This window comes from Acinonyx jubatus, chromosome A2, assembly GCF_027475565.1.
Source record: "Acinonyx jubatus isolate Ajub_Pintada_27869175 chromosome A2, VMU_Ajub_asm_v1.0, whole genome shotgun sequence".
NCBI classification, from domain to species: Eukaryota; Metazoa; Chordata; class Mammalia; order Carnivora; family Felidae; genus Acinonyx; species Acinonyx jubatus.
Genome location: NC_069383.1, coordinates 121,719,539 through 121,739,689, shown reverse-complemented (window position 1 = coordinate 121,739,689; position 20,151 = coordinate 121,719,539). Strand labels below are relative to the sequence as shown.

General features: G+C 37.8%; 1 protein-coding gene across 8 annotated transcripts in view; it reads left to right on the top strand.

Moving 5' to 3' along the window:
* LOC106969548 (contactin-4) overlaps positions 1-20,151 on the top strand; it is an 884,673-nt gene that overhangs the window by 708,010 nt on the left and 156,512 nt on the right. For all 8 annotated transcript variants that reach the window (XM_027042504.2, XM_027042501.2, XM_027042502.2 and 5 more), the window contains 2 exons: positions 15,708-15,810; positions 18,436-18,620. In XM_027042504.2, the coding sequence (XP_026898305.1) occupies positions 15,708-15,810; positions 18,436-18,620 (288 nt within the window). The remainder of the gene's footprint in view (positions 1-15,707; positions 15,811-18,435; positions 18,621-20,151) is intronic.

The following is a 20,151-nucleotide window of genomic DNA, read 5'->3' as shown; positions in this document are numbered from 1 at the left end:
TGTGGATTTAGGTGAGTATAAATAACAAAGTGTTTCTTTTTCACTTAAAATGTATACACAGGCAGAATGAAGTAAAAGGTTGAACACCTAGCTCATTAATCAATTCTATGTAATTTAGTATTAAGTGTCCAGAAAGAAGTTTTAAATTATCCAAATAACTTCTGGATTTATGATACTAATGACATAGTTCACACCACAATGAAATGCAGGAATACCAAGGCTTATTTGAGAAATAAATTTTAATTTCCAATACTTTTGTGAAAATGTTTCAAGAAAACATGTGATTTTCCCCTTAATTATCTGGATGAATGACATAACAGTGTATGGTAATTCACCGTGTGCTTTTCAAAGGCAATCGTACTGAACTGTATGCCAAAAATCTAGTTCCACTATGCCTTTTCCCCACCAGGAGTCTTTTTATGAATTCTGTCCCCTCTTCTTGAGATGCTTCTCCTCCTCTGAGTCCCAGCCTTTCATTTGACTAAATGATACTGGCCCTTTCATTTTCTTCAAGTATATCACTTTCTCCCGTAAGTTACGTCTGTCTGACTCCCTCCCCACTATGCTGCATCAGGTATCTTCTCTATCAAGTCCAATAAAGCCCATTACTATAACCCCAAGAACTCTTCATTTTGTATCACAATTACCAGTGTGTTTCCCTGTCTCCCTAACTATAAACTTGCTATTTTAGAAGCACATGTAGTGCCTTGATCACTAGTATGTCTCCAATACCTGTACAATACCTGGAACATAGGAGATTCTTAATAGATATTTGTGGAGTAAAAGAAAACAAAGCACAATTAAGTCTTTCAATAATGGCCAGTATAGAGATTTAAGCCACCATGGTTAAATGTTTATGTTTCTATTCTTTTTAAATTCCATGCCCATCAAGTACACACTTGAGCCTTCCATTATGAACAGGAATTACTAGACCCATTGTACAGGTAAGGAAACTGTCAGACAAGAATGTTAACAAGCTTTTACTAGGTACTTAACTATTTGCTGGATGCTCAGAATTTTACCAGAATTATTTCAGTGAAACCTCAAGCAACTATATGAGGAATATCCTCTTTTATCTTTTATAGATGAATGAACTGGGGCTCAGACATGTTAAGTAACAAACCCCAAAGCCACATACCTAGCTAAAAACTAATGGCTCCACAGTTCACACTTAGCTCCCACGTCCTGTTGATTCCAGAGCTAATACATTAATGCCTCAATCACTAGGTTTCATTTCATTACACTCTACCACCTCTTACCTGAATTTGTACAGCACAAACTTGCGGATTCAAGCCTAGAACTCAGATTTCTCTCCAAGTATGTTCTTCTTCCCTTCTGTACTGAAGGGACTTTGTACACAGGTGCGGCTGTGAATATGAATTTCTTAGAACAGGATATTTGTAGACAAACCAACTTGCAAATAGGGTCTGAGCATCCTTACAGCATAAACCGTACTATGGAATTTTTTAGCAAATGATGTAGATTTGAATCATTCCTTTATTTACTCATGCATTTAACATGTATTTGTTTAGCACTTACTATGTGACAGCCACTATTAGTGCAGTGAACAAGAACAATAGGGCCTCTATCTCATTTCACCCACATGTTCTGGGAGGACACAGGTAAAAAACAAACATAAACAAAAACAAAAACCCAATTACTTTAGTACTAAATACAACAGTATGATAAAATACAGGTCCTATGGAGTGGAATGTCTACTTTAGACAGAATTGTCACTGAAAACCCTTCTGAGGAGATGACATATGAACTGAGACAATTCTAAGAAGTCAGCCCCTGTGATGATCAGAGGGAGGAGCAGTGCAGACTGCGTTGACATCACATGCAAAGGCCCTGAGGCCTGAAAAAACACTGGGCATGTTCAGGAAGAAAAGAGAATGTGAGCATGGACAGAGCATAATGAGCAGGGTGAAGGTTGCTTCGAGTTGATATTGGAAAAGAATCAGTAGCCAGATCATGTAGACCATGGAAAAAAGCCTGGATTTTATCTCAAGTGCAATGAGAAGCCATTAGAGGATTTTATGCAAGATAGTGATGTATGTTTTGTAAAAGTTTCCTTAGCTACTGTGTAGAGATTGACTAAACAAGTGAGAGTGGTCGCTGCATGTCCAACTGAAAGAGTCTGCAGCAATTCAGTTGGGAAATGGTGGCAGCTTGAACTAGGGAGTAGCAGGGGGAACAGAGAAGTGGATGGATTGAGAATCTGGTTTGCGGGTAAAGCTGCCCGAATTTGCCTATGCACTGAAGGTGGGAGGTGTTGGAAGAGAAAATCAGGGGTGACACATAGGTTTCTGGTGTAACAGCTGGGTTGATGGGAATGCCATTTACTGAGGTTTTACTGAACAGGGTTGGAAGGGGGAAATCCAAAGTATTATTTTAGTCATTATTTGTAAAGCCAAAAGCTTGACTTTTCTCTTGGCAACAGAAAGAAGTATTTGCTTTCTGCTGCTTTTGCCATCTCTCTGTCATAACACCCGTCTGATATATTCACATGTGCTTATCAGCTCGCCTTCTCCACCTCGCCGACATTGTGATCAAGCACAGATTGTAGGTTTCATCCAGCTTTGTTCTGGGGACCAGCACAGTGCTTGCCAGATGACACACGTTAAATTAATATGTTGGAATAAGATGAATTAGGTTAAATAAAACTAAAAATTTTATCCATGTAAAAAGCTATCGATGCTCTCTCTCCAGACCTAAGGATGAAGAAACTTTGTCAAAAGATGTGCTCCAATGGCGTTTTGTATAGAATTATTTAAAAATAAATCCCTCTGACCTCTGTTTATAATGCACTTACACCAGAATGTCTGTTCAGTGGTGTTATTATCCATTCAGGTGTCTCAAGTAACAAATGTAATGAAATATTGATGATTCACTAAGACCTAGCCCAGGAGACATGTTGCACAGAGTTGCTAGAAGGAACACAAACTCAGGAACATAAGAACTCCAGACTCATGGACACCTCAAGCTGGCAACAACTTTGCCTTTGCTTCGTTTTTAGATATATCTTGACTTGTGTAATATATCTTCATAGAGATGCCAAATGTTTTTGATAGAATGTTTTATCACAAAATTAGCAGAATAAGGATCTCATTCTTCAGCAATTAATGCCCATTCATTCTTAATTTCCATGAGAGTTGCATGGTGAAAATTCATAATATGTCTATCCCATTTGGGTTGGAGTATATAAAATGGATACTTGAACTGTATTACTGAGCACAAAATAGGTTATTTAATTAGCTCTTTCTAGAGGTAAGAGAAAAGGGGAAATATAAATCAAGAAGAGATTGCAAAATAAAGATGACATTCTTATTAAAGTCTATTCTACAGGAATAAAATCAATAAAATTATCATTCTGTATGATCTTGTATTTAGGGACTGTATATTAGACTGATAAGTACAAGGCTGTATAGAATTTGTACAATCATTTTGTTAATTGAAGCTCTCTTAAAATTGCACATCCTCCTTCTGCCTCCGAAATGCAAATAAGCAAGGCAACAGAGTTTATTGCCTGAAGTGAACTAATTACCATGGCTAGTCATTTCCTCTGCTAAGTGCAGATGTAGTTTAAAGAACTAGATGTCCTCAATATTCAGGTTATTTCCTTGGAGTTCCAGCTAAGCATTTCTGGACTATGATTCATTGTTTCCAGCCCAAAAGGTGACAGTGAGTCATAAAGAGTGAACAGTGAACGTTGACTCAAGTCCTGAAAGGCGTCAAGTGTGATGTGTCCCATGTTTATCCCACTGACCCTTTTTACCCCTTGTCCCCAGCTCACCACAAGTCGGCAAGACTTCAGTACTTTATGTTCCCTTCACACCCCCACACTGTTCACCTGGCTCACCCCTTCCTATGTCTCAGATTGTTACTGAAATGTAGAACAGGATGGTTTAGAGGTCAGACCTGAGGACTCTGGAACTGGGCTCCCAGGGTAGAATACAGCTGTGCCACCTATTAGCTATGTGACTGTGGATGTCAGTTTCATCTCCCTGTGCTCCGTTTTTTCATCAGTCAAGTGAGGATGATAGTACCTAGCTCAGAGGCTTATTTTCTGGGTTAAATTACAAATAAAGTGCTTTGATCAATGACAAAATAGAAAGGCAGCATCAGTAACTTACTTACATAGATATACTCAACAAATTATATCTATATACTTAATATTTTTTAATGTTTACTTTTGAGAGAGAGAGAGAGAGTACATGTGTGTGCACGAGCAGGGGAGAGGCAGAGAGAGAGAGGGGGACACAGAGGATCCGAAGCAGGCTCTGTGCTGACAGCAGAGAGCCCAATGGGGGGGACTCGAACTGTTAGATCACAACCTGAGCCAAAGTCAGACACTTAACCAGCAGAGCCACCCAGGCACCCCTCAACAAATTATATTTTTAAAAACAGATTACATAGTGTATAGATAGTATGATCCTTCTTTTGTAAAGTATATGTGAATTAGGACAGAGAAGGTTGGAAATACTGCTCTTCAAAATGCTAACAGTGTTAAACTTTGAAGTGTTTAACTTTCAGTGGCAAAATGTTTGATTCTTATTTTTTTTCTATTTGCTTTGTTGTATTTTCTAATTTTTCTACAATGACTAGAGATATTTTGAATTTTTAGAAAAACATTTGGTAAAAGGGTTATGTATAGATTATTGACTCTACAAGACACTTAGAGATCACCCAGTTTTCTATCTTTATTCTTTGACAAAGAAGAGCATTGAAAACCAGGAAAGTAAGGTGAGGAAGTACCGGGGAGGAATGCCCAGTGCTCTGTCGCTGTGCCATTTAACTGAGGTTCAGGAAAGCTGTTTGGGGCTCTAGATTAACAGATTTACCTTGTACCTTTTATGTTATGACTTAAATATTTTTAATATTGATAGTTCTCCTAAATAATGACATGTTGCTGTATAGTACTTACTTCCAGGAAGTATACAGTTGAGAGTTATTAGACAAATGTGAGAGAGTTTTATATCAGAGTTTATTTACCTAGATATTTTGAAATCTGCTTTGGAAAGATAATGTAACTTGTTGTGTGGGAAAGTGCACCTGTTACTTAGGTACCATGAAGAAAACCAAGATTTAATTGAGAAAACTATATCATAATTATTTTTAAGACAGGTACTAAAGTCATCTATGGATCAATATTAGCCAACTGCTGGTTATTAATGATGATGAGCCTGCTCTATTATGAGCTTCCTAAACAGATATCAAAGGATTATCCCTAAATTTCTATAAACAAAGGTAATAGATTACCCAGACAACATTAACTACAAGAGAAATCATAGATTTAGGTGATAGTTATAATGGCTATTTCTTCTGTCTTTAATCACTACCCCCAACTCCTTCTAAAATGGCTGAAGAGGAGAAAAATTGGCAGATATTAGTACAGTCTTGGGAAAATGAGGTCATGTCCATGAGGATGTTTATGTACATTACATTTATATATAATTGAGCAGGAGTTATTATGTGACCTTTGCCTTTTCTCTCTCTTTTTCCCTAGGCTGGCTGGGGATTGGTTTGGCAGTCCTTTGTTTTCCTTATTAGAACCAAGACAGATTTTGAGCAGTTCATAGCCAGCGTCTGTGGGATGGATCTGTGCTTTGTATGGTGGATAGTAAATGTTTTCGAATATTATCTCTAATGATAACTCTAAATAGAGGAAACACTAAGGAACAGGGAATAAAGGGTTTATCTTATCTTAGAGTTTCAAAATCTCTCTCTTTTCTCCTTTTCTCTTTCTCTTCCATTTCTGTATGTATATACAGTTACAAACATGTATGTAGGCTATGTTGTGTAAATACACATATGTTTTATCCACAAGATATATATTGCCTTTGGAAGTTAAAATGTAAACTTCACTTTTCTGAATATTATACTTCCATGTAAAGTTAAATTATTTAAAATTTGTATAATCAGAGTAACTGGTGATATTTTTCTAAGTTCTCACTCATTTTTCCCAGCCTAATTTTATGTAGCCATGAAAATTCTGGGGTGCCTGGGTGGCTCAACTGGTTAAGCATCCAACTCTTGATTTCGGCTCAGGTCATGATCTCACAGTGGTGGTATTGAGCCCTGTGGTGAGCTCTGTGCTGAACATAGAGCCAGCTTGGGATTCTCTCTCTTACTCTCTCTCTCTGTCCCTCTCCCTGGTTCATGCTCTCTCTCTCTCTCTCACAAAAGAACCAAAAAAAAAAAAAAAAGAAAGAAAGAAAGAAAATGCTGAGCATGGTCAGCACTGAAGTATTTAACATTCTCACCTGAAATCACCTTTAACCTAGTGGACAAGAGACCAGCTAACAACTTCAGTTTCCTGCAGTTTCAGAGCAGGAGGGACAGAAATAGATGTTCTGGACATAGGGTTGAGAATGTCCCTGGGTGGTGCCAACCACCTTTATCTCTTTTGCCGTGGCCTCACCTCACCTGGGTTGCTGTGAAAGGGGGACAGGACTAAAAGTCAAGAAGAAAAGAAGCCATGGGAATCTGGGCTGCAGTCCCAGATCTACCACTAACTCACATGACACAATCGTGCCATTTCTTTAGTCCTCAGTTTTCTCAGCTATTAAAATGATTAATTTCTAATAAACCATATCTAAGGTTTCATCTAGTTATCCTCTAGGATTCCAGTCACAACTTTTGTACATTACCATATTCCAGTCTGAGTATTCGCACAAGGCAGATAATATCAGATGCTAATCAACAGACAGATTGCTGTTCATTGGTTGGATTTCTCCCAATGCTAAAAACCAATCCTAGCACAAAACTAGGTGCATTCACTCTTTCTGACCGAAGTGGTCATTTGTGAGCCTTCACCTCTATGACTAATGGTGGCTCAGAAGACTGCATTCCCCACAAAGTTCCAAAGTTAAGACCAAAGACTAAAAACTGGAACACATAAAACTAGAACATTCTGGAATATTATGTAATATTGATGCAGTGTAATGTATCCTCCGTTATGATATGCCCTCTGTTGATAGTAGACTTTTGTAATATTGCCCCAAACTGGATTAGAACCTCAAGTGAGCATTAACAACCAGTGTGTGTCTTCATAAACAAAGCACCTTTATTGGTAGGCCACTTAACCTTGTGGGATCAGATCAGAAACCCAGTCATTAAGATCTTTTCTTTTTTTAATTGTAAACTTGATCTACAACATTTTATTGATGACCTAGTGTATAAACTAGCAAGGATGACACCTCTGCTTGGCAGTGGGTAGAAATACGTTCTTCACTCAGACATATTTCTTTGTTACTTAAGATCTAGAGTTTATACCAAAACACTTTGTTTTATTTTACTCTCACTTCTAATTGCAACTTTTGTGTGGCTTTGTCATAGCAATCATGTCTTGTTTTTAATTCTCTAACAACATCACAGTTGAGGATCTGTGGGCGTAAAACATGTTTTATGAGGAGAATATCTAAATGACTAAAGGATGTGAGATATTTTGCTAAACTGCCATTGCTAATCTGATTTAATAGTGTCTTAATGGCTCTGGATATTTTGAAGGCTTGACAAGCTTAGAAACTTGGCAGTCAGCTTTAGACCCCTAGCACAGTTGTTCCATTTCAGATCCATGTGGGCCAAAGGTCTTAGATGGTCATTTAACTAGTCAGTTAGAAAGCATCTGTTAAGTACCCGTTGTGTGTGGCACACTATAAAATAAAAAGATGCACACTCAGCCCCTGAAACCCTACAGTCTTAGAGAATTCCAAATGAGTGAAGGCTCTAAAGTTTCGTTCTTACTGGAGTCACTGAATTGAGTTCCGGAAAACACATTTACAGACAGTAGGATTAGAAATGAATAAGGGGAGCAGAAGTGCCTAGCCTAAAATAAAGATGACTTGGAGCATTCATTTGATTATGCATTTAACCAACAAATATTCATGGAGCACCTGTTGTATGCTTGTCACTAGGAATGCAGAAGTCTTTCTGTGCTAGATTATAGTCTAGCTGAGGAGCCTTACTGCAGTCTGAGGCAGGAGTGGGGCCACATTAGGGGAGAGTGGAGAAGTAAAGCAGGTTCATTTAAGTTTCTTTTGTAATAAGAGCCTGCAGTGGAGGGTGAAGTGAGATTGTGTATTAATTGTGCCTTGGAGGTGAGGAAATCTGACCTGGTTGTAGGGAATCAGTCCAAGCTTCCATCAAGAGTTGAGGAAGGTAAAGAATTCCTGGCAGTGAGGACAGAATTTGTGTAAACCAGGAGTCAGGAGACTCCCTCCTGCAGGCCACTTCTGCCCATGGCCTGTTTTTGTAAATAAAGTTTACCGTTTTGTCCATAGAAATGTTGGGTGTTCTTAGTTAATTCGTAGATACTTTATAATTTTTGTTGCTATTGCAAATGGTTTCTTATTTTGAATCACATTCTCTAGTTAGTTATTGCTGATGTACAGAAATGCTATTTTTTTGTGTGTGAGTCTACATTTGGCAAGCTTGCTGACATCTCTTGTTAGTTCTAATAGTTTGTCAATTCTATCAACTCTCTCAGACTTTGCTATTTTTCTCATTTCCTCTAAGCCAAGGGTCAGCCAGCTTAGGGCTCAGGGGTCGTATAGCATACCATCTTTTTGTAAATAAGATTTTATTGGACCATAGCCATGTCCTTTTTGTTTACATATTGTCTGTGGATGCTTTTCAGCTACAGTGGCAGAGTTAAGTTGTAACAGAGACTGCATGGCTCATAAAACCTAAATAAAATCCTTGTTCTCTGTCACTTTACAGTAAAACTTTGCCAATCCCTGACAACATAGTATCTTTAAATATCTGAAGACTGTCCATCAAAAGACTTGTTTTTTTGCGGCTACAAAGACTTGAACTAGGACTAACATGCACAAATTAGAGGGAGAGAGAGAGAGTATTTTATTGAAGACCACATGAAGAACGTTTTAGTAAGCTTAACATAAAAGTACTTAATCAATGGAAGATGAAAGCTGGCTTTCTTTCACTTAAAAGAAGACGACCTTGTAATTACTTGTCCAAACTGGAAACTGTTAGCAAATTATTTCAGGATTTCAGGTAAACCAGGACTCTTTGAGTCAAACCCAGATGCATTCAGTCTACCTTTATAGGAGATTGCCTTCTGGAGTAACTCAAGTTATCTCTGCACTTTAATTATTGAGAAGGAAGCAAAGAATTCAGGTTTGAGGTCAAAATGTTTATTTTCACATCCCACAGATTTCTGAATACACCCTAAAACACCAAGTTTAAGAGGTGATGTACAGCCTTCAGTCTCTTTATTCCTCTCCTCCAGCATTGGGGAGGTTGTTGTTTGTGTCATCCTTGTCTCAAACTCAGTGGAAATTCAGCTATTGGAGGGTGGAAGGTGGTAAAAGATTTTCCTTGGGTGGTTCCCTAGACCTCACAATGTTTCCTTCAACCAAGAACAAAACAAGTCTTTTTTAAAAGAGCAAAGTGTTAAACTCAGACAAAAGGATTAGTATGACTCATGAGATATTTCAAAATATGTGTAGATTAATGATCTGTATATGCATCATATGACAATCCACAAGAAAGTCAATGTGGGAACTTTTCATAAGATGATGTTTGCAATTTTTTTTACTAGAAAATACCACTTTGTGGAAGTTGGTAAAAGTCCCTTCTGTGGTTTAATTTAGCAAGCACAGATTCCAGCTAAGGCAGGTGTTGGCAAAATGTTATGGCACGCAACTCTGCAAAGTGGCTTCTTTCTGCCAACACAGCGCTCTGCAAATTGTAGTTAAATAAGCATGGTGTGTGGCTGATTTCTCTTTCATAGTCTGTAATTTGCCAGTTATTTTGTTAAATTCTATGTTCTTACAGACATCAGCATCACCTTAATGATTTTCCAGGTTTTAAAAGGGGAACAGTCATTGCCACATGGTCACCTACAAGTCCAGACTCTTGATGGGCATTGTCACTGGTAGGATTCCATTAATAATACTCTCACAATGACTAGCTCATAAGAGAGGTCTAGCATTATTATGTTATACTTTTTGCTTTGACGTAACACTTCGTGGTTCCTACAGACATTCTTAAAGTGTACTCTGTGACCAGAAGCTTCAACATCACCTGTGAAATTGTTACCAATGCACATTCTTGGTCTCCATGTCCACATTCTAAATCAGAAACTTAAGCCTTCAAGGTGATTTAAAGTTTGAGATCCACTGGTTTAGAAAAAGACCTTAGGAATTTCTAGCCATGTCTTCCTCAGAAAGTCAACTCTTTCAGTTATTCAGTAAACAATCATTGCCTACATATGCCTTGTTACCATGAAATGTGCTGAAAAAGAGGAGCCTACAGGTGTCATGAAGGTAACAACCAGGTGTACGTTACCCACATTGTGCCCCTATTGCTAGGTACATTGCCTGTTTTATGGTTGGTATTACATGAATATTTACTGCATTAATCCATCAGAATATAAATAAAGCTAAGCTCTTGACTCCTGATGTTTCTGATGTGTAGAATTTTAAGTGTTGTAATTTTTGCTATTGTTATGGTGGCTCTCTTCACAGAATGGAAAACACTGACGATGCATTTTAATGAATTAAGATTTCCTTTTTTATTTTATGTTTATAAATATGTGTCTAAGTGTCTCCAAAATTGAAAGCAAAAGTTGTCTCTGTAGGGAAATTGTATCATGAATGAATGAAATCATGCAAGAGAAAGGGAATATGGCTGAGATTATATATTCTGGTTGATCTTGATTCTATTATATGCACTCTTTATTTTCACTTACCTTAGTGTGTGGACACAGCTAGGCCTTCATATATTCCCACCTTTTAAATAGTTTGAAGATGGAAAAATGGTCTGGAGCAATTCCATCAGTGGCCTTTCTCTTTCTGCCTAATCATTCTGTGAATCACCAGAGCAGCTGTAGACCAATTAAGTTCAAAAGTGTACAGGTGGTCAAAGGAATGACTTGAAAAATGTATTCTAGTTATAAGGAGCCTTTTGTTTCATAAAAAAATTAAAATGGCAACAGCTTTTTAAATTTAATGTACAAAATAAAGGCCAAAATAGTTAAAATGAAATAAATAGTCAAATAAAAATATGGCTTGTTTCAGATGTAACTCAATTACATAGAACAGTTCACAGGTGTCTCCCCCACCCCAAGTGTTCATAATATAGTTGGAGAAAATTGCTTCCTTCATTTTTTATGACTTTAATACTAGAACAATCTTTATATATAATGAAAATTCTTTAAACATCATGAACACTATGCCATCCCATCTCTGATCCATATCTTTATATCTTGTAACAACTGCTATAAACACAGATCAATCTATTACTAACTGTTACTTGAATTTCTATAGCTGTAAATGAAGATCAGTGTGTATCAACCCAGAAATCATCCACATGACCACCTAAACAGCCTAGAGTTCATTTTAGAGAAAAACATGGTCTAAGTGAGTGAACTCATACAAGAAGCCATGATGATGATACTTTAGAAATGACTTTCATGGCTGGAAGGAAGTGCATGATTGACTTAATGGCTATTATGTGTCATAGGAGAAGGCCCATATTCCTACATTTTTCCTCCCTTCCACAAATTTCTACTCGTCACAATTTTTTTTTACTGTGATTTTTTAAATGTTATTAAATAATAATATTAACATTAACAGAGAGAGAGAAAGAGACCATGGGCATGGGAGGGGCAGAGAGAGAGAGAGAGAGAGAGAGAGAGAGAGAGAGAGAAAATCCCAAGAAGGTTCCACACTGTCAGCACAGAGGCTGATGTGGGGCTCAAACCTACGAACCATGAGATCATGACCTGAGCCAAGAGTTAGACACTCAACCAACTGAGCCACCCAATCACCCCACAATTTTTTTTTCATATGCCTGGTACTGAACTAGGATTTGTGAGGGTTACAGAAAAAATTTGAAAGTCTTTCCATTTTTCGAGAAAGTGAAAACACGAAGAAAAAGAGATAACATATATATATATATATATATATATATAGCTATAAAGATGATCGACAACAGTAATGCTGTTTGAGAGGGGCCCAAAATTTTATGTGTAAAATAACATTATTTATGTGGCAGTAGTTTTTTGGTGAGTTTAAGTGAAAGCACTCCTCTGAAGGGGCTCCATTTGAGCTGAGACATGAAGCAAGAGAAAAGTTATCCGCCCAAAAATCATAGGAAGCATGAAAAATGAAAGACATTTCCACACAAAGACTTGCAAGCAAATGTTCTTAGAAGCATAACTCATTATCACTAAAAGTGGAGGCGACCTAAATAAATGCCCATTAACTGGTATTATGAGTTGAATTGTGTCCCTCAAAAAAGATACGTTGAAGATGTAACCCTCCTAGTACTCAAAATATGACCTTATCTGGAAATATGGTTTTTATAGGTGCAGTTAATTCAGGTGAAGTCATATCAGACTGCAGTTGGTCATTAATCCAGTATGACTGGTGTCCTTATAAAAGTACAATGGGAAGACACATAGAGAGAATGCCGTGTGATGACAGAAGTAGAGACTCGAGTGATACAGGTGTAAGCCCAGGAACACCAAAGATTTATGGCCACCACCAGAAGCTAGGAGGAGGCAAGGGACAATTCTACCCAGAATGTCAGAGGGGGCAGAGCCCTGTCATCACTTCATTTATGACTTCTACCCTCCAGAACTATGAGAGAATACATTTCTTTTTCTTTAAGCCATTCCGTTTGTGTCATGTTGTTGCTAATATGACCAGGACAGACATAAATAAGATATGGTATAACCATACAGTTGAATAGTATTCAGCAATAAAAATGAACAAACTACTGATAAATTCTGCAACATGGATGAACCTTGATCACGCTATGCCAAGTGAAAGAGCCCAGATACAAAAGAACACATGGTGTATAATTCCATTTATATGAAACATCCAGAAAAGGCAAATTATCAAAGAGAGAAAGCAGATTAGAAGCTGCCTCGGGCTGGAATGGGTTCTGAGGATTGACTATAAATAGACATGAAGGATCATGGGGTGATGGAAATGCTGAAAAAAGTGGATTATGGCCATGACTTTGCAACTTGGTAAATTTACTGAAAATCTTTGAATTTGTACGTAAATTATACCTCAGTAAATGTGTGTGTGTGTGTGTGTGTTTTTTTTAAGAAGTCAGGGGAAATAGTAGAGCTGAGGCACAGAGGTGTTAATGCTGTCTGGTCATTTAAAGGCCACTGTGAGGTATAGAGTGGTCCAGACAGAGGAAGGGAAAAAGGATCCTAGAGGAGTGGACTTTGAGTCTGGGCCTTGATAAGTAAGAGTTTAGGATGAGGAGATGACAGGGCACAGGACCATGCACACTGTCTCTGCATTGCAGTGATATCTCACTTTCTCAGGACAAGATTGTGTGAGATATATTTTCTCCTTGGTATATCTTTCAGAGCTGGGTTAAAGAAACCTAATGTGTATGTAATGTTTAAAGAAAGAGAAGGCAGGGGGACCACCTGATCACTGCTAAAACAGCCTTGCCTGTTGTATTTTAACATTATTGTCTCATCTCCCTCCCACACATGATACACTGCAGTGCAGACTGTTATGATTTCCTGGGAGCACAAAAGACCTCTTTCTCCCAAAGCAATTCTTTTTTTAATTAACACTGCTCCTGGAGTACATAGCCACACACACACACACACACACACACACACACACACACAGCACTAAAAGGTGTTAACTTGTTCCTGGGCTGAGAGTCATACTACTGATATTTATGGGACAATGAGTCAACCGTATGGGCTGTTGGTTAGCAAGTTCAGCAGCTGTGGGTGAATGCCGTCATTAGCAAGTGCCACTTCTTTGCTGGTCTAGCTTTGTGGCAAATGCTTAAAGGAAGGCAAACCAGAATTTAAGTGGAAGGGAACCCAAACTGGCCAAAAAGGAAGGAGTGGTTTTGTATCTGAATGTGGCAACATGGATTTAATGTATTTGAATCTAGTTTTCCAGTGTTCTTCATTGCGGTGGTGAGAGGCCATAGTAAAAGAGGAATTGGGGACCAGATTTACAAACTGGAACACCAACTAGTTTGTTGTAAAACTAGAGACAAACTGCTTAACCCCTTTGAGATTACAGCCTTGCTCACAAAAGGGAGGGATAGATTAGAACCGATTTTAATTGCATTGGGGGGAGTGGGTTATAGTCCTTCTGAGAATAGATTGTTAGCTGCAGGTCCTCTCTGTAGGAAAGTGTTCATCCATGAATGCCAAGATTAAAAATGCTGAACTAAATTATTTAAAAGGCCCCTTCCAAATCCAACCTTCCCTGTCATTCTATGAAAGGAAAAAAAATCAAAGTTATGTTCAACTTTGCACTTAGGACCACATACTTCACAGCAAACCTAGCTAGACAGTTAGGTTATCTCACAGCATTGATTTTCTTTTTTGCACATTAACAAAATCTCCTTGATGCTTCCCAAACATTGAAGCTGCAGATGAAAACGGTCACCTCAACCAAATGAGTGGAATCATTTCTCTCTGTCATTGTACCTGTCCCTGTCCATTCCTTGCTTTCACCTTTTCTTCTGAATCCCTCAGTCTTTTTTCCTATAATTATGGAAAGCCTAAAGGAGAGGTGAAATGAAGGATCCTATCATTTCTTAGTATGTTAGATAATTCCAAATTTTATATTGGCACAGCTGAATCAGAGATCACGGAAAGGACGAGACATTGAATAGAAATAAATGGATTTGATCAGTGGGAGATGGGGTCAAGAATGTATTGGTAAGAGGGGTGCCTGGGTGGCTCAGTCGATTCAGTGTCCAGCTTGAACTCAGGTCATGATATCATGGCTGGTGAGTTCAAGCCCCGCATCGGGCTCTGTGCTGACGGCTCAGACCCTGGAGCCTGCTTCAGATTCTGTCTCCCTCTCTCTGCCCTCCCCCGCTCATGCTCTGTCTCTGTCTCTCTCTGCCCCTCCCCTGCTCATCTCCCTCCCTCTCTCTGTCTCTCTCTCTCACTCCAAAATAAACATTTAAAAAAAATTTTTAAGATAATTTATTGATAAGAAATAATTGGCTGGTTTTTAGTTATAAAGTATGGACTTCGTTTGTTAGGTTATGTTACTGTGACCACAATTGTACAATTTCCTACGATATAGGAAAGTGAGAGAATATGACCTTAAAGTCAGCATGCCTTTGGGAAGGTGGGTATGATTTAAAGATTGTTTTCTGTATTACTTCCTCCTGTCATTTTTACCTTGGTTCAGAATATAATGTCACTGGCATTTGATGTTACCTTCTCTGTACTAATTTATGATTAATTCAGATTGGTTTTGGAAGTGAATGATAAAGTAATTCGTAATTGAGTAACTGACTACTCAGATTTTTTTCTTACATAGACATAATAGAGCAGCAAGTATTTTGGTAAAGTACTTAAATTTTTTTTGCAGTATGTTTTCAAAAAGATCATTTATTTGATTTCTCTAGTGTCTGGGACTTTATCTCTCCCCTCCTTACATGGTCCATGACTCCCTTTTAAAAAAAGGTTTTTCAAGAAGTGAAGTTGTATACACAGAGAATTTGATCCTAGGCAGATGGTATGGCACTGTGACACAAAATTTCCCCTAGCAGTAACTGGGAGAAGAGCCACAATTCAAGGCTGGTTAGAGATAGAACCTGCTTTAAATGAAGGAATTAATTGTGCACATAATGATGTATGAGAGCATCCTAAATTAACAAAAACACTAATGTATGTTTTAAAAGAGCCTCAAAGACTTAGTCCCTTTGTTTATTCACAGGGGTGATGGGTGAATATGAGCCAAAAATAGAAGTGCAATTCCCAGAAATGGTGCCGACCGCCAAAGGAACAACAGTCAAGCTGGAATGCTTTGCCTTAGGAAAGTAAGTCTGGTTTCTCTTCCGTCTTCTTCACCCTTCAGCCTGTGTGGGTGTAGAAGTTTATTTGCACTGTTCCCGGTGATGGCTTCTGAGGTGACTGAAAAGCAAGTCAGGCCTTTCTTTTTGTGATGCCATGTATGCATCTTTGATTCTGCCCTCTCACCATGGAGAGAGTACATGTAATGGCACAAAGGGGATTAGGCTGCCACAAATGACATGGCCACAAAGGAGAAGAGAATGGGCAATTCTGAAAAAGTATTTTCTTCTATTATTGTGACCTATAATGTGCACGCTGTCTAACCCAGAATGACAGGAAAACAATGGCCTTCATTTGAGGTACGCTCAAGCCGACTATTTAGAAAAATATGGACTTTCAGTCTGGCCCTAGTTTACAGAGGATGCATCAAACTTTTCTTGAATTTCTTTTTAAATTACCAGTCTCTTCTCTCTACTTTGGATTTTCTTCTCTGGCTAAAGATAGGGAAGATCATATATTCTTTAAGAGAGTCTATTTTACAGACTCGCCTGAAAATTACTCCCAACTTTATTATTAAGTCTGTGGAATTATAGATAAGCCTAGTTGGGATCCAGTTAACGTTTCCATAGAGTATCTCTCAGAGGGCAGAAAGAAAATGGAAAAAGAGATCAGTTAAGATTTCCCTAAAAAAGGGGGGGGGTGGCATAAATGGTACACACTGTCATCTGAAATGAGAATTTTAGATCATCTATGGAATTTATTGATTGATGTAGATCTCTACACCCAACCCTATTTCCCGCTAACCCATTGCTAACTCCCTATCCTCTTCCTGCACCCAGATCATGGCTAAGGCAACAGCACTTGCTTGTGCCCAACCCCTGTATCAGCATGTGATCTGTTTCTGTATATTTTTTGTGTTTACAGCAACCATAGAAGAAAGGTATTCCTTTTTATCACTATATTTTCAGCTCTAATAAAAAGATTCTTCTAGTTTCCATGGTTTTAAGTCAGGGCAGTATAAATTACACCAGTATCTTTACTTTGGTACCATACATATACTGGTAAATTTTTATGTCCTGAAAACTTATCACCTTCAATAAATTATGACATACCTGTAGGACTGAACACTGTTCAGACATTAAAAGTCAAATTGTAAAACAACATGTGAGAAATAGAAAATGCCCGTAATTTATTACTAAGAGACTGAAACCAGACTGCTAAGCAGCCTGGCCCCATTTTTATCGCATGGCCCCATTTTTTATTTTAAATATATACATTGGGAAACCCAATCCAGGGAAAAGGTGAAAGCAGGTTAACTGGGCAGCCTAGATGTAAATTTGGTACACTATGCAAGGTGACACCTTGAAAAATGTTTTTTGAAGAGAGAGCAAAATTCTTGTTGTTCATACTTCAAAGGGGGTGTGAATTAAACTCTATTCATACTGCCTGAATGGCACTGGAATAAAAACAAAAGACCAAAATTGGGTTCCTCCAGTCTACACAAAGATATTTGGATATGCATATCCAACTGCCAAAATACATCATCACTGCCCACTTAAGAGCAGGAAGACTGTGTCTAAGTATAGTTATTTGTAAAGGCCTGTATTAAGTGTGTATCTCATTAGATGTAAAGGCACCCGTAATGTACTTTTGATAGAACCCTTTCTGCATTTAGAGTTGGTGTCTGTTGAATGAACTTAAATTGTTCTAAAACAAGTATAGTAGAATTGATGGCTTTAATTTTTTAAATACCATCTCAGGTTTTCCAGAGAAGATTAGCAAGTCTTTAGCCTAATTACTTCTCTGTGTGTGTGTTTTGTGAAAAATAAATAAGTAAATAATTGTATCCCCTGGTAGGAAGCTGCAGTCTTAAAAGCTGTGGTTAGCTTGCTAAAGCATTGATTTGCAGACTCAATGATGCCCTCCTTGCAATTTAAGATGTGCTCTAACAGTTATGGTTGTAGGATGATAGATGCCATGAGAGTACATAAAGACCCCACAGATGGCTGCTTTCCTTATCTTTCTATTTTAAGTAAAAAATTCCCTAAACCACTGTCTGGTGAACTGCTGTTATCAGTTGGTAAGGTTCTAGAGAGAATGTCCCAGGAGACAGAAAGTAGAAGCTGCCAGTTTCTTATTGCCTAACCCTTGAAACCGTACAACATCACTTCTGTCTTAGTTCAGTAATCAAAGTACTCAAACAACACAGCAGGTTCAAGACATAGGAGGGCCTGTACCTTGTATGAGAGGAATGTGAAAGAATTTGCACGCATCTTTAATCTCACACATTTGTGCGTGGACATTTTTATTTTCCTATTTATGATGTGGAAAAAAGCATTTGTACTAAAAAGATATATAACAAGCATATAAAAATGTTTTTTAGTGTTACTATTGTATAGGAGATATATTACCTTATTTAAGGTTATGAAAGGTTATTTGATTCTAAGAAAAACACTTAATATATAATCACACTAGAAATGTGGATATGGCTAAAATCGTAATAGTGATACATGAATGAATGAACTTTGGGGAGTACTGTTTAGGGCAAGTTTATATGCTTAGAACCAAGAAGGAAGGGGTTATGGGAAGCATAGGTTCAAATAAAAGATATGGTTTTCTCTAATTTGATTCACTCTTTTTTATTCTATCAGTCCAGTACCAACTATTATTTGGAGAAGAGCTGATGGAAAGCCTATAGCAAGGAAAGCCAGAAGACACAAATCCACTGGAATTCTTGAAATCCCCAATTTTCAGCAGGAGGATGCTGGTTTATATGAATGTGTGGCTGAAAATTCAAGAGGGAAAAATGTAGCAAGGGGACAGTTGACTTTTTATGGTAAGTTTGCCTTCCCACTTTATCACTTGTAGTTCTACAGACCTTGGTATTAAAAGCGTAAACCAAGAGGTTTGCGTTCAGGCTTTTCAGAAAAGATTGTTTAGAATAGGACTGTGTAAAACCCTTGGATTGCTGCTAATTAGCATTCCCTGGGTGATTCTGGGTGTGGAGAGTAAGGGTGGGGGACAAGGATGTTGACGGAGCAGAGAGGAAGAAATTAGGCTGAGGTGTTTGGGAGATGGATATTAGTGTGAACGCACTTGCAAAGGAACCGTGTTTCCTCTTGCCATTAAGCTGTAAACTTGATGCAGGAAACATTTTGTTATTCCTTCTTCCTAATTTATTTTTTTTTAAGCTGTATGCTTTTCTTCCTTAGAATTTTGGTTTGGGGCTCATGTTAATTCTTTGTAATTGCTTCTATTTGATAGCAATTTAATGTGGTACCATGAACATTTCAAAATGCACACTCCCCAAATTTAGTTATCAGAGTGGAGCATGACAAATCTCTCTCACCCCAAAGACTTTATGTGCAGCTGCTCCTATTCCAATCAAATCATAGGCATTGATCCAAACATAATATAAATGTGAAACTGCTAGCACGTGGTCGTCAATTTAGCCAATCTTGGAAACCCTGTTAGGGTGTCAATTTGAAATCCAAAAAGGGATTTCACTGGATAGGCATTTTGAAGGCAAATAGAGTTCTGCCAAATTGGAACATGCCTGAATCCCATCTTTCTGGGCATTGAAAATAAATATTGTAGGTTGATAATTATTCAAGAATGGCTTAAATACACAACAATATGTATTGAAATACTGAGAATAGCTCTTTAGGCACAAGTTACAGCAAAAGTTTTAAATGTTCTTATTTTTTGCAATAACAGATACCAAAAAGTCTATTTACTTCATCAGTTCTTCTTCTAAAGTATTTTGGTTTTAAGATATAGCCAGATTTTGTTCATTAGTCGTAAAACGTTCTTTAGAAACGTGATTGGAAACTGAGTGGACATTTTGAGTATCCGCTACTTTGCAGAGAACTCTCTCACGTGACCCTCAGCATTTGGTACTTAGATACCTGATATATGTGGGGAGGCAGAAGAGCCCAAATGGTTCTAGAAGGTATTTCACGTGATGACCTGGGCAACAGTTGTTTGAATAAATTTGCCCACTTCTTTAATCATTCATCATTCTTCAGCAATTATAAAGAACTAATTCTACTCAAGCCAAATGATGGAGTTGATATTTGATCTTTGCCCTTTCTTAAACTGTGATAGTTGATCCCGTATTTGATTGGTTAAAAAGCAAAAGACGACATAGTTAACGGACAGGGAAAACATAGCACCAAGAGTTACACATTTGTTTAGTGAGATGCAATTGATGTATTTTTCAAGTGTTTAGGGCACATTTTTCTCACCAGTGTGATAATTATTCCTTACATGTCAGATAAGAACAACCTGAAAATAGGTTAAAGGCCAATGTTTTTTCTCTTTTATTAGTTGAATAGACTTTTCTGTTCAGCTATGGTTGTTGCCAA